The following is a 15,536-nucleotide window of genomic DNA, read 5'->3' as shown; positions in this document are numbered from 1 at the left end:
TAGAGTCCACAGATTATCTGGACCTTGGAGGATTGACCACACCTTATTCTAAATATCAATATTCTGTCTGGGCTTATGGTCGAATTTAGGTGACTAAATCTCTTAGTATTATCTATGCCACCAACGTTATGAGGCTTAGCGTCTCTAGACCACAATTTTATATTAGGGTGCAAAGATTTTTTCATCTTTAAAATAAAAATGAGTCGAGATAGGCCTGGAATCTTAGGTTATTTCATATCTATTATATTATAATTTTAGAAATGTTAATTATTCCAATTTTGAGTTTAGCCAATAGGGTGTCCGGGACCCTTAAAATAGATTGGTAAACAAAAATGAAACCTCGAATAACGTAACCTATTTCGACTGATTTTTACCCAGAACATTATTTTGTTAGAACCCTTTTCACTTGTCCTTTGTCCAAAAGGAGGTATTTACATATTCATCTTTGTTATATTTTTATGATTGTGGCCTACTCGCTCGCCTGTGTTATGACCATATCATTTAATTTCTGACATGCCTTGCGCAGGCTTATATAGGTTGTAATATCATGATCAGTAACTTGACATCAATTTGTGAATGAATCAAAGATTCTTTGGCACACCTTACGCAGGTGGAAACATGGCAGCCTTGCGCAGGCTTAAATAGGTACACAACATATTGGTATCATCACAAATAACTTGACGTTAGTTTGTGACTGAATAAAAGATTCTCTTAGGCACACCTTACGCAGGTGGAACCATAACAGACATAGCTTAAGAATATCATTCAAATGAAGTTTATGTTTATGGGTAATATTCCCTTAGTTGCGAGTTCTTCGCTCGACAAGGGGAAAGGATTTACTTTAATAGGCACTTTTAGAAAGTGTCATTCACGGTGACGAGATTTGCCATGACTAAACTTTAACTCTACAGTTAGCGAATATAATTTGAAATTATGAAGCAAACCATGCGTCTTCGTCAATGAATCAATCTAAACATTCCCATATTGTTAATGCCCTTTCAAGTCACAGGCTTCCGATTTTATTTAAAACGTTTACAAGTGTAGGTACTATTTATGTAGGTAGGTAGGTAGGCTTAAAGAACCGTCTTGTATGTACCTATAGTTACATATAGAATGAATAATCAAGTTATTCAAATCCAAAATAATACACGCACATATAGCAACTACATGCAAGAGTTCTTTTAAGCTGTTAGTACCTGTTATTTATTTAAAGAGATACCTATCTACCTACATTTTAACCATTTTTTTTTTTTTTCAAAATCTAAGATCTAGTTGGAGAGATGTAAATTGATAAGGAGTGAGATACTTAAGGATTTCCATGTCATTCTTGCGCAGAGCCATGCTAATATATCTCTTTATCTAGTCAGACTTAAGTTTACGTACTGCCGAAGTACTCACTTTCCACAAAAATAAATGCAATTCTTGCGATGTAGGTTTGTTCGTTACCTTGTGTCCCTCAGAGCGGAAATAGAAGCCCCGCGAAGCGGGGCTTCGTCGACTCCTAAGCGGGTACACGTTATTTATCAGCAAGTTTATTACCAAAAATGCAATATTATATTTAACCCGGAACGGGATAAACCGACAAGTTGCTGATAGATACTTGGACAGATAAACCCTACACGTCTATAAGCTTCTACCTTAATACGTAGGTTCTACGTAACACGTATTAACTATCCGATCCTTTCGTATTCGAAAACACAAATCACTTGAAAACTGAAGGGTATGCCTCCACACATCACCATTTAAGTGTTATACCTAATTTCAACAGTTATTATAGACACACAAAGATTTAAAGTAATTAAGTAATAAGACTCTGAAGAGACTTAATGTAGGTATAATATTAATTAAATTCTAATGGTGACAAGTGCACGCTTTACCAGCTCGATGTGTTTTCTACCATTATGTGTTTTAGTATTTTCATTAGCATAGCCACGGTGCGCGCAGGCAGCCTTTGAAAACTTACACATTACTATTCCGGATCGTTTTTATTTGCTAGATAGTTTAACGGACACTAAATTTAATTATTTATTTCGAACGGCAAAAGCCGTTAGAAACTGTTTTTCAATATAGTCAGCTAAACTGGGGTACAATTCAAAAACTCACCAGCAGTTTAGCTTCACGACCTTCCAGATGGAAAAACAGCAAGCCAATGAGTTGGAAATTTGTTTTTGCGACAACCGCCAAAAAGCAAACTGCTGTGTGGTGGGAGTGTGGGAGAGAGAGGGACGTATATGCTAGAAAAGGACAATACGACCGACAACAGGGTTGCCATTCTCAATATTATTATTAGGTTCCGAATAGCGGTACAGTTGTTTAATTTCTGATATATATAAACTGGGTCAAGCAAGTCTTGTCAGTAGCAAACGGCGGCAAATTTGAAAAATCGCGGGTTAGCAACACTGTGTCCGAATAATTCAAAAATCGCGTGTCATATGTGTTTTATCTGTGGAATGTGGATCGTGAATGACAGCCATCATCTTTGTTTACATTCTGAATCGTTTCTATTTCAAGAGATATTTCTGTTGTCACCATTAAATACCAATATATTAAATAAGATTGTGAATGGTCTTAAGTAAAGCTAAGGTTCCTACAATGCCTATAGTGCCAATGCCAACTGAGAAATCTAATAAAATATTAAAATCCAGTAGGACGTCTGTATCTACCTGCGGAAGCAATGATTTTATTCATACATTCTTGTTTAAATTCTTAAGGAAAGAAATTAGCGTCAATCTACACCGTAGACTTAGAGAATATAACCAAACGGAGTGGTCATTAACAGGCGTTCCCCTCTGTCGAAAATAGGCGGCCAATGGTCAACGACATGTCAACGGTTATCAACAATGGCTTGTTTACGTTACGTATACATTTCATGTGCCCCTCCCCCGAAAAAAACGGCAGATTATTTTGTACCGAAAATTATAGACATGGCGTCTCCGTTGGTTATATCCTCTAAGACCATAGATTTGAACTGAACTTAGCTTCGAGCAACACCGGCTTCCGACACGTAACTTAAGTCACGAGAATAAATGAACTTTTGAAAGGGACATGTATAATATGTGTATTTATATAAATCTTATTTTATTTTATTTTTATTCGTATGTTATATACTTGGTCAAGCAGATCTTGTCAGTAGAAAAAGGCGGTAAATTTGAAAAATGTAGGCGCGAAGGGATAGCGTCTCATAGAAAATTTGAATTTCGCGCCTTTTTCTACTGACAAGATTTGCTTGACCATCTATACTTTTATACTGTTTTGTATTGTGTTTTTCTGTGCTAAAATTCTTATATTGAATTTGAAACACCTACTGACATGACATAAATTTATTAATTTCCGCTACCTAAAGGTTGTCTGGAAGAGATCGCTTTTTAGCGATAAGACCGCCTGTTGTTTAACCTCTTCTTCCTGTATTATTTGTATTGTTTTCTGTAATGAGGTGTGCAATAAAGAGTATTTGTATTGTATTGTATTGTATTTTTTTGTATGGAGTTATCGTTCTGTTCCTTCGTGAGTATTGTATTCTTGAATCTCAACCTACGGCAGTACGGTACCTAAAAATGTAACCCCGTTTAGGAAGGAAGCTTTCTAAAAAGATTCAGAATCCTTAATTTTAAAGCCGCCGTTTTTTTAGTCTATTAAGACTACCGCACCCATCTTTCATCAGGTATATCTTTCTCGCTCTCACTTATGGGTGCGGCGCGGTCATCTGTTACGGCTTTTATGATCCCAGTTAATATGACTGAACTAAGGTGGAATAAGTGTGTGAAGCGTTTTAGGGTTGATAAAAAAAATATTGATATATATTTTTTAATTTAATAGTTTTATTTACATTTATTTTCTGTCTTTATTAATGGTTAATTTCTCTTTTAATTTCTGTGCCTGTTGCCGCTTGCGACTCCTCGGCCAGTCTCGGCCGCCATGTTTGGTCTCGATGTGGAGCCGCAGCGAACTCTTAGTACTGACGGTGCTCCCACAGATGTCGCACGCGAAGCAACCGCGGAGGCCCAGGTGCACCTGCAAAAAAGTAAAAATGTTTATAGTACATACGGTCCCATTTTCCCGCACTAGTGAGTAAAATAGCACTTTTCGTGCGATGTCAATAGTTCAAAAGGGCCATATATACTGTAAAACGTTATACGATACACGCGCGAATAGGTACTCTTTTCGCACTTGTATCGTAAATAACTATTATACCTACCTACTATGAAGTATTTGAACAAATTAAATTATTTTCCAGGAAGGAAATATTTTAATTTTATTTTTAGGGGGCGCCACAAGCCTTCAGTAAAAAGTGCATATACTTGGAAAATTTGACTATTGTCTCTGTGACCCGGTGGCCGAGTGGTTCAGGCACCTGCCGCGATAGCAGAGGACGCTGGTTCGATTCCAGCCTGGGGCACTGGAGGCCTTGGTCACTTTTTCTTAGTATATGACATCTATTTCAATTTATAACTATTATACTACTACTATTTTGATACATACTTTTACAAAAAAACCGGGCAAGTGCGAGTCAGACTCGAAGTCGAAGTCGAGTCGCACGAAGGGTTCCGTACCATAACGCAAAAAAAAAACAAAAAAAAGCAAAAAGAAAAACGGTCACCCATCCAAGTACTGACCACTCCCGACGTTGCTTAACTTTGGTCAAAAATCACGTTTGTTGTATGGGAGCCACATTTATATCTTTATTTTATTCTGTTTTTAGTATTTGTTGTTATAGCGGCAACAGAAATACATCATCTGTGAAAATTTCAACTGTCTAGCTATCACGGTTCGTGAGATACAGCCTGGTGACAGACGGACGGACGGACGGACAGCGAAGTCTTAGTAATAGGGTCCCGTTTTAACCTTTGGGTACGGAACCCTAAAAAAATGTGTAGCTAACTGTTTTCTTTCACCAATCATCAAGGCGAAAACAATTTTTCGCCAATCTGATTAAATTGTCCGATCAAATCAGGTGGTGCGGACGCAAACGCCAATTTGGCCACTTTCACATTTTAAATTCATGGTGATATTTGAGAGCTCTAAAATTCTAAATTAAATAAAATGCCCCAATCGCGAATACTAGCGTCACAAATAGGTGTTCTTGCGTCCGCACCCCATTTCATCGGTAATAATCGGCGAGCCAAATTGGCGTTTGCGTCCGCACGGCCTGATTTGATCGGACAATTTAATTAGATTGGCAAAAAATTGTCCCCGTCGGGATACGCCTTTAGGCAAGCCAAATTTATCAGTAGAAAATGTGTGTGCGAGATCAATTCTTCGCACCTACATTTTTCAGATTTCCCGCCCTTTTCTACTACATAACACTAGCACTGCGTGGGCTATCAAAATGGCTGCAGACTTTTTTTGGTCACCGCGTTGTGGTGTCGGTCGAGGTTCCTCTTCATGGTGAAGGCGAGCGGGCAGTGCGTAAGCCTTACGACTGTAAAGTTGTAAGTTGTATGATGGCGGTATGGTGTCGAGGTTACCCCACGCGCTGAAGGCGAGCACGCAGTGCTTACAGTTGTAAGGCTTCTCGCCCGTGTGAAAGCCCGATCTGTGGAGGGGAGACTGGAGAGACTTAATGTTAGGGGAGACTTAGTGTTCACGATGGTACTCACCTTATGATGGCGGTATGGTCTCGAGGTTACCCCACACGCTGAAGGCGAGCACGCAGTGCTTACAGTTGTAAGGCTTCTCGTCCGTGTGCAAGTCCGATCTGTAAAGGGGAGACTGGAGAGACTTGTTGCGAAGGGAAACTTAGTGTTAATATGGTACTCACCTTGTTATGGTGTCGGTTGAGGTTACCCCTCATGGTGAAGGCGAGCACGCAGTGCTTACAGCTGTAAGGCTTCTCGTCCGTGTGCAAGTCCGATCTGTAAAGGGGAGACTGGAGAGACTTGGTGCGAAGGGAGACTTAGTGTTGAAGATGGTACTCACCGTGTTATGATGTCGGTTGAGGTTACCCCTCATGCTAAAGGCGAGAGAGCAGTGCTTACAGTTGTAAGGCTTCTCGCCAGTGTGCGAGCGGATGTGGTCCTGCGCATATAGTATACACATTTAATTGAAATGTAACGAGATCCAAACTGCTGTTGATAAAATAAATTATGACTATAATTAGTAGGTAGAGTAGTATTATCAGTTATGTTTTACTTATTTTCTCTTCGCAAAACGCTTTTGTATCTTTTAATGTTTACATTATGAACCTCCAGGTCTGTTCTTATATCTTTTTATAAGTTATATCATTATTTCTTTGTATGACTGTATGTGTTCTGAACAATAAATAATAAAAAAATAAATCAATAACGAAATAAAACTCGATAGTACAGCTCGATTCACAAGAGCTGTCATAAAAGGAAGGTATGAGCGAATGAAAATATCTGTGTGTATCACATTTGCCAATAAAATAGTGGCTCTGACTGTATACGCTGTGAGACTTTCAAACCGGAGATCGCGGGTTCAAACCCCGGGTCGTACCAATGAGTTTTTCGAAATTTATGATTGCAATTGATATTTAAGGTAAGTACCCCTATTAACGACCCCATTAAAATTGGCATTCATTACCGCGGTATGTACAAAATAGCGTTTAATAAGAAAGCTTATTAACTTTCTTTGAATCTAAGAACACAGAAATAAAGCCTTATCTTTTGACTGTCGAATAAGTATAACACTACTACGAAAACATCACACAAACAAGTCGAAAAATGTAAACTAGCGTATTAAGAGCGCAAGATTTGGTTGCTCCATACTAACACGCAACACCTCAAGTAAGTAAACGCGTATTTTATTTAGTGATTAGCGTAATAATGGTAAATATTATGGAAAGACTAAGACTTGAGATTGATTCTTAGTTATTATCTCTATGATTGCCAAATACTTTATTTGCGATATTTGCTCGCCAATAGGGGAAAAAATAGGAAATTAAAAACCTCGGTGTTAGGTTCCATTTTCTTTGTGTGACACCTAATTTCGAGGTATACCTCGGTAATAACGGAAACGGTATTTTAGATTCGAGCGATCTTATATTCATATATAAATGCACATTTCCTTGACTTTTGATGTTATTGAATTATTTAACCACCTATAAAACTAAAGAGCTATTAACGTGGTATGAAACCTATGCAAGAACTCTTAATTTTGATTACAATTTTAGACACCTTCTCACACGTTTTCTTAGAAATCCTTATATGAGAAACTCGTTCAAGTATTGATATAAAAACAGGAGTATGGTTATAAAGTTTATTTTAACCATTGTTTTGTAATATTTGCAATCATCCATATTGATAGCATTAAAAAAATACAAGATTACTATTTATTTTGATCAGTCGTAAATGAGTTTTAAAATTATTTGAATTGAACCGTTTAACGATGGTTAGAAAAGACATCACTCGGTAATAAGCTGTATGAGAACCTAATACAGACCCACCCAAAACTTTCATGGCTTCGAAATTATTAGGTTCTAAAAATACCTAATACTTTTGATACTCTTTTGTATACCAGGTACATAATAAAAGGGTTCTTAAAATTCAAGGGCCTCATTTTCAGACCTAATGTTGTACCGTTGCACACAATATTTTTTATAAGGAAGCAAACATAAAATGATGTATAAAGTCAAACGAAATATTGGTTTTTAGATCTTTGCCTAGAAAAATATTTTTTTTTAATACAACTCTTGGCTATTGTGATATTTGTGATCATATAGAGTAGGTATAGACAAAGGACACGGCCCCCTACGCACCGCGCTTCAAGTGTAGCTGGTTTAGATATCACTGGCAGTCATTTAATCGGCAAATAGAAGTGCTGCAGTAGAAAAATATATTTTATGTTAAATATATAAAATAGACACTCAACACAAACATACAACATTAACATTAACTTACACAGATCTTGTATATGTATTGTGTAGAATATAATTGTGATAGCCTGAACGTTTTGGCACAATTTGCCCTCCACGTCCGGTTGAAATAATTAAGTACCTATTTATTTAACGTACCATGTGTTGGGGGTACTGTCTACCGTGGAGTTGAGAAGTTTCGGTACCTGGGATGCACTATTACCGACACAAACACCAGAGAGGAGGAGATCAACATACGCATCCAAAACGCCCTGCGGTGCAGTGCAGCCCTCCACAAAGTGTTGGTGTCCAGGCTTCTCAGCAAACATACAAAGTTACGGATATATAAAACCGTTATACGGCCTATCCTAATGTATGGCTGTGAGGCCTGGTCCCTAACACTAAAAGAAGAAGGTCAGCTCCTGGTAGCAGAGAGAAAAGTTTTTCGCAAGATCCTGGGACCTATTCAGAGAGATGACGGCACCTGGAGGATCCGGAAAAATGCCGAGATCGAGGAGTTAGTGGCCGAACCCAATATCATCGGCGAAACGAAAGCGCACAGACTTCGCTGGTTCGGTCACCTACTCAGAATGGGAGAGGATCGGGCTGTCAAGAAGGCGTTCTTGGGACGACCGACTGGTAGCCGTCCAGTGGGTCGGCCCAGGTATCGCTGGGAAGATAGTGTGGCGGCGGATCTGCTTCAGCTTCGCGTCAGTAACTGGCAGGAAGTTGCGCAGGATCGGGACAGGTGGCACGCTCTCGTTTCGGAGGCCAAGATTCTCTTTGGATCGCTGAGCCAAAATAGTTAGTTTAGTTAGTTAGATAGGTAATAAATTAAACAAGAATTTCGACAGCATCACCCTTGCTCGTAAAGGGTACCCCACGATGTTTTTAGCGTTAAAGGAACCAACTATTTATATTTTAAATGTATAAATTAAATAAGTCTTATAATATTAAAAGCGTAGGTATTGAATATACCATATTTTATCCATTATTGTCAAATAAATAATATTTAAGATAAGATAAGATAAGATAAGATAATCATTTATTGCATAATTATAGGTGTTACAGAAAGGAAATTATAGGTGTTATCATAATTATGGAACTAAAAATGCGACGAGTTATCTACCCTCGTAAAAAGGAACCCATATCCGCGGTATTTGGGTAACAGTGGTCCATTACCACGGTAATAGGCGATTTCGACATTTTGGTTTTGATAATTATTTTTTCCTTTATAATTTTCTAAAACAAGGCCAGAAACTAAAATAATATAAACTTTAACTAACAAACTAACATAAAAAAATATGTCTTGTTCCTTACACCGCCGGTTTATGCTTAATTTTTGGCTCTTTTTGGGAAACTTGCTTAACCCCCTCGTTAATAGGGGTACTTACCTTACCAGTTGCTTTTCGGTGAAGGAAAATGTCGCGAGGAAACCGGACTAATCCCGATAAGGCGTAGTTTCCCCTTTGGGTTTGAAGGTCAGATAGCAGCTACATCAATTCTTAGGATTAGTTCTCAAGCGGACCCCAGGCTCCCATGAGCCGTGGCAGAATGCCGGGATAGTAGTAGTAGTAGTAATCACTTTATTGTACACAACACAGGTTTACATAATATTTACAGAAATAAAGGTACAAAGGCGAGCTTATCCCTGCAAGGGATCTCTTCCAGCTAACCTTCGAGTAGATGAGGGGAGAATTCAAATTAGATAGACAAACTTAAGGAATGCACTGTAACATTTTAAAAGTAAACTAACCAAAACGTCCAAAAGTAAATAAAATACATAAATATTTTATAAAATAAAATACATGCTACATACATAAATACTAAACATATATTACATATAATATAATTATATATATATACACAACTGTCAAAAAAAAAATTAATAAACATCAGTACTTAACCAAATCACGCTTGGTTGGAAAGCAGAATGCCGGGATAATGCGAGGAAGAAGAGTATTACCTCTAAACCTGCCTTCGATGAGAAGCCTTTCGCGCATTCATTGCAGAGATACGGCTTCAGAGCCTGATGGTATTTTTGTTGGTGTAGCTTCAGCTGCGATGGGAACTGCCACAAAATTGCATTATTAGATACAGTCAGCAGCAGAAGTTGCTAAGCGGGCGAGATGTTCAAAATGACCTTGACACGCTCTTATTCTTTTAACAATAAAGTCGCGTCAAGATCATTTTGAACACCTGGCCCGCTTAGCAACTTCTGCTTCTGACTGTAATATTTCATATTTGTGACATTCTACGAAAAAAGGTACCTTATGGCGGCTGGCGCTTACGTCGCATAGCGCTGCAATAATATTGGAGCGGCGTTAATAATAGCGTAAGCGCCAACCGTCATAAGGTACCTTTACCCGTGGGACGTCACATTTTATTAATAACTGACAGTAATATCGGCCCTACTATGAAAAAAAAACTCGTATCTCTTAATCAAAATAAAAATGCGGTATCTATGTATGGGACGCATACAGAGTTAAGCGGGATTTACATTACGAAATTAGTGTCATGCATGTTGAAATCAGTTTCACGAAAGTAGTTTCGATACATGCGGAAGTAATTTTGTGAAATAATTAGTGTCGTGAAATTCACAGTATCGCAGTGACCATGGCCCCATCAGCATCGAAGCTACACGTCCGAAAAGCGCAGACGTCACGTCGCATTTACACTACGAAATTAGTTGCATGACACTAATTTCACCAAAAAATCGCGCAGAGCACGAAACTGATTTGCATTCGTGAAATTAATGCATGCATTATGAAAGTACTAAATTACACGTGAAACTGTTGGTAAAACCAATGTCACGAAACCAATTTCATGACACTAATTTCGTAATGTAAATTCACCTTAAGGTGTAGGAGGGTCATTTCGACTGCGGGGTAATTTCATCTAATCGAAATATCTTCCATGTTTTATATTCATATTTTCGCTATCTGGAATACGTACTCTAAAGTCTATTCCAATACAACTTGCTAACTATGTAAACAAACAACGTAATTATGTTTTATCACTGTTTCTCTTTGAATTTTCACACCACCTCATCAAATACCATTGAAACCATACACATATACACTATTGAAACGGTCCGTTCCGTAAAATACATAAATATGTAACTGTATCTTGGATATTTCATTAAAAGTTTAAAATGGTTTCATAAGTTAGGTTATTAGGACCTGGGCCCAGTTTTATAAAGTTACAAGTTACAAGTTTACAGGCGTTTACTGGCAACACTTGCTCCGTTTTTTACAATTTGCGTTTTATAAAAGTACTGTGTTACAATTTTACAGGTTACAGGTACAAGTGCCTGTAGCTCAACCATAGACGAAAATACGGGAGTTTTATAGTTTTAAACTCATAATCGAACAGGCGTTTTATAAAAAAATTGTAAATTACAAGTGTAGATTGGTACACTTGTAACAAAAACTTACATACGTCTTGAGTCCTGTAACAGCACAACAGCAGTTACTTGTAGACTCGTTTTCTGAGAGATTTTAAACTTTACTCTTTATTGTTAAGCACCAACGCCAACGATTGTGCCAGGGCATGCATACTTTTCCATGCACTGACCTTATCAGTTTTTGTTAATGTATCTGAAATATATAGTAAATAGGAAATAAAGTGACAATATGTTTGATATTGATTTTATTGACGATTCGTTTTATTTTATCTACTAGGAAATGGAAAGGGATTATTGCCGATATTTGTCGTTGATTTATTAGCATTCGTCTCTTTATATAAGTATAGTGCATTCACATTATGGTAAAGTGTACTATTCATAATTTTCGATACACACCGTATTTATCTTTGAGCCGCTACCGAAACGATACATTTTAATGTAAGAATGTGAAAGAGTACCTACTTATTTACATGTTATTTACTTATTACGTAAATATTTCATTAAATCTAACTTAATCTGAATCTGAAAACGGCCCAAAAAGTATATCCTTGGCATGGAACGCCGCTCTCAACCACTCGATTTTTCCTTCATTTCTGGCCATTTTTCCAGTAATTAATATTTTACAGCAAACAAAAACACATAATTTAGTAGAGAACCGAGTATCTATGACACACATTTTTTTTAAAATAGTGATGTCCTTCACACCTGTAGATTTCACATGTAATCGAGATTGACCGTGGTTCTTTACAACTGTAATTATTTATGTGTATTTATAAAACACCTGTAGCCGTTCACAGTGCATTACAGGTGCCTGTAGCCTGTACTCTTGTAACCTGTAACTTGTAACTTTATAAAACTGGGCCCTGATGGAAGGGCGGTTTTGTTTCTTTTAAATTCTACTATTGTCTATGATGGGTAGTGTTGTGACTAAAGTTTGTAATATAAACCCGGTACACACTACCCAACCCACGCTCTGTACCTACCGCCACGGTTATAAAATACATCAATACATCACTCTTAAGTACTAATTTTTGTTCTGATCGTGATTAAACAAATTAAAATTAAGTAACTACTTGTTTTTTACTTTTGGTATCTTATTATTCGATATGGTTTGACATTAGTAAAGTAGTAAGTAGGAGTCTTGCCCATCACTAGTAAATTGATCATTCAAAGACAATTTCAATATGGCGGTTTGTTTACATAGTTAGCAAGTTCTATTGAAATAGACTTTAGTTAATAATGTAAAACATGGATGGTTTATGTATGTTGATAAGTTGAAAATTTCAAGTAATCGAAATATCAGCCGTCACATGTTTTGCCGCGAAATTACCCCGCATTCGAAAAAAAAGTAGTGTCTATATGTGACATTCCACGTGTACCATTGTGTGTACCTTATGGCGGTTGGCGCTTACGTCGCATGGCGCCGCAATAATATTGGAGCGGCGTTAATAGCGTAAACGCCAACCGTCATAAGGTACCTTTACCCGTGGGACGTCACACATGTCATGTGTTGCGTATATTACGTACAAAATGCTTTATAATGTGAATGCTGTCTACCTTTTTCTGTCTTTTTGTTGTTGTGTGTTGTTGTTTCTTGTTGTTGTTTTTGTGTTTCTGTTGTTCTTTTTTGTATCTAAACACTTAGATAGATAGTAGCATCTCCGGCATCAGCCATTTGGATGCAATTAATTATTATTATTATTATTTTTATTATGAAAGGGCTTACTCATGGCCACAGACTAGCCGAGGCGTAGACGTGGCCTACGTTGGAGCGAGCTCGCCCAGAAGGTGCCTGTTCACTCTTGATTTGAAGGTTGCCGGGTTATAAGAACTCGGAAATATAGACGCAATATATGAATTAAATGTAACAAATGGGGGTTATTACCGGGAATTTGTCTCCGCACTGCTCGCACATAACTTCTGTCTTCTTCACGCCGGGTGACTGCTCGCATACAAGCTCTGTCTTCTTCATGAGGGTCTTCTGTTTCTTCCACTCGCGGTATTGTCGCGATTGCTTGATGACCATCCTCTCCTGGAGATGCGAGCGCGACACGTGGGTTGTGTAAGCTTCGGTATTCGGGAACGATATCGAGCACTGTTCACAAATAATCAAGTCAGAGACGTCTTCTGGGCAGCATATGAGCATACATCGGGGTTTCCGGTGCAAGAATGTTTTACACTAGCCAAATCATCATCATCATCATCATCATCTCAGCCTATATACGTCCCACTGCTGGGCACAGGCCTCCTCTCGAGCGCGAGAGGGCTTGGGCTATAGTCCCCACTCCCCGCGCTAGCCCAATGCGGATTGGGGACTTCCTGATTGCCAGGTCATTATATGTATTACAAATTAAAGATATCTTATTGATACTGTTTTAACACCCCCTGGCACTGATTAAAATAACCGACTTGGTTTCACATTACATCTAAAACTTTTTTGTAGTAGAAGTGTTGCGAGACTTGCACCTTTTTACATGTAATGTTTTTGATGGGATATTTTATTTCAGAATAAAATTATTAAGACGTTATCTTTGTGGTCATTTTTCTGTACAAAACAGTCTGCCGATTTTTGCGGGGGAGGGGACGTCAAATGTATTGCTATTTATTCGTCGCCTAGCACCCATAGTACAAGCTTTGCTTAGTTTGGGGCTAGGTTGATCTGTGTAAGATGTCCACCAATATTTATTTATTTATTTATTTCTACATGATTTCTACGTAACGTATACGTATACGTAGCCATGTCAGTCCATACAAAAGTTTGCACAATTGTGCAAGGTTTTCGGCAGAGGGGTGGGTATGCTCTTAAAGGCGACTCCAGTTATTAAATGCTCTAAGCCTTGCACTAACCACATCACATCGAATTGACTCCTTCGAATGTGTGTCTTCCACATGCTTTTGTAGCGCGTCCTCGCTCGCACAGTTCTCGCCGCACTGCTCGCACGGCCGCAGGTCTTTATGCTCGCCAGCCGTGTCAGTATGTCTGTCCAGAGCGGCTGAACTCACGAACTTGGCTGAGCAGATTTCGCAATTCATTTTCTGAAAAAAAAAGAGTGTAATATCAACCTTCGTGAATTTCGCTAAGGTTGACTATGGTTTGAATGGACAGATTGTTAGTATTTAATTGTTACATTTTCTACATAAATTAATAATTACTCCTCATGTACATAGCTATATAAATATTTCTACGCCGATGCATGCCGGCAGAATGTGCTGACCTAACACCTTTTACTAACCAACATTGTATGTACCATATTCTTGGAAATAAAATATTGAATTGAATTGAATGTGCTTTCCAAAAATGTCTACTAAAGTTTTACATGACAGTAGGTACTCCATATAAATTAAACAACTGTCATTGGGGTCTCCGTGATTGCACATGAGAGCACAGAAGTAACAGAAAAGAAACTTCCTACAAAATGCTACTACTTTGTGAAATGTATTTTTTTTCTCCTTTCTTTTTTCTTAACATTTTTTTTGTGTTGTTTCCACTTAGTTATTGTATATTAACTGTATTTTTGTGAACATCTGTTATTGGCTTTGTTTTTTGCTCACTGTGCTATGTATCATGTACTTTTTGTATTGCTGTTGATGCCCCAAATAAATAAAATAAAACCGAAGTTTCACAGCGATTCAGGGACGAATCATGCTGTCGCTTTCTTATGGTACTTTCACTTTCGGCTATTTAGGGTTATCAAAATTCCAGTCATTATCTTGTCTGGCTCCACATGACTCTGGCATTATGGCTCCTCTACACGATGGCTCAGCGCTGGCCCAGCGAAATGGCCTTGCGATGGTTTTCTCGTCGGCACGATGGCCCAGCGCTGGAACAGCGAGATGGCCAAGCGATGGTTGAGAGCACGCCCTATGGAATGGGCCACGAGTAGATGCGTGCGTACGCACCATCGCTGGCGCACTACCTTTGATGTGGGATCGAAAAACCGACATCGTGGCAATTAGAGATGCACCGGATATTCGGTTACTATCCGGTATCCGGCCTATCCGGCCAATATATCAATATCCGGCCAGATACCGGAAAGTAACATTGCTTGATTTCGGATATACAAATTGGATTTAAGAAACAGTCACGGTCATAATCGTACTTGTTTATTATTTTAAAACAATTTAAACATTCCACTGACCTACACGCGCACTCATTTCGAACCTAGAAATGTGTCCGCGCGAACGTTCATTCGGAAACAGGTCAAACCTGCACAATGCGCACCTGAAAAACTGAAATGTAGGTATAGTTCCGCCGGCCGAATATTCCGCGGCCGGATACAGGATATTCGGCCGATGGTCAGGCCCAATATCCGGTATCCG

At 38.4% G+C, this 15,536-nt stretch overlaps 1 protein-coding gene across 1 annotated transcript; it reads right to left on the bottom strand.

Moving 5' to 3' along the window:
- Positions 1-3,828: 3,828 nt before the first annotated feature.
- On the bottom strand, positions 3,829-14,263 carry LOC134677294 (zinc finger protein 765-like). The gene is made up of 5 exons (XM_063535727.1): positions 14,064-14,263; positions 13,102-13,311; positions 9,777-9,881; positions 5,917-6,015; positions 3,829-4,011 (listed from the first exon to the last, which is right to left on the bottom strand). The coding sequence occupies exons 1-5, from the start codon at positions 14,247-14,249 to the stop codon at positions 3,829-3,831; spliced, it is 783 nt and encodes a 260-aa protein (XP_063391797.1). The 5' UTR covers positions 14,250-14,263.
- Positions 14,264-15,536: the final 1,273 nt, after the last annotated feature.

The sequence above is a fragment of the Cydia fagiglandana genome, chromosome 26 (genome assembly GCF_963556715.1).
Source record: "Cydia fagiglandana chromosome 26, ilCydFagi1.1, whole genome shotgun sequence".
Classification (NCBI taxonomy): Eukaryota; Metazoa; Arthropoda; class Insecta; order Lepidoptera; family Tortricidae; genus Cydia; species Cydia fagiglandana.
The sequence above is the reverse complement of the archived record's forward strand: the minus strand, read 5'-3'. Positions and strand labels throughout refer to the sequence as shown.

What these genes read in the sequence shown, in the direction of transcription:
- LOC134677294 (XM_063535727.1), bottom strand. Translation starts at nt 14,249, where the DNA reads ATGAATTGCGAAATCTGCTCAGCCAAGTTCGTGAGTTCAGCCGCTCTG. An exon ending in CATCGAAGGCAGGTTTAGAG is followed by an intron (nt 6,016 to 9,776) that starts GTAATACTCTTC and finishes CTATATGCGCAG; the next exon opens with GACCACATCCGCTCGCACAC. An exon ending in TCAACCGACATCATAACACG is followed by an intron (nt 4,012 to 5,916) that starts GTGAGTACCATC and finishes ACTTTTTTGCAG; the next exon opens with GTGCACCTGGGCCTCCGCGG.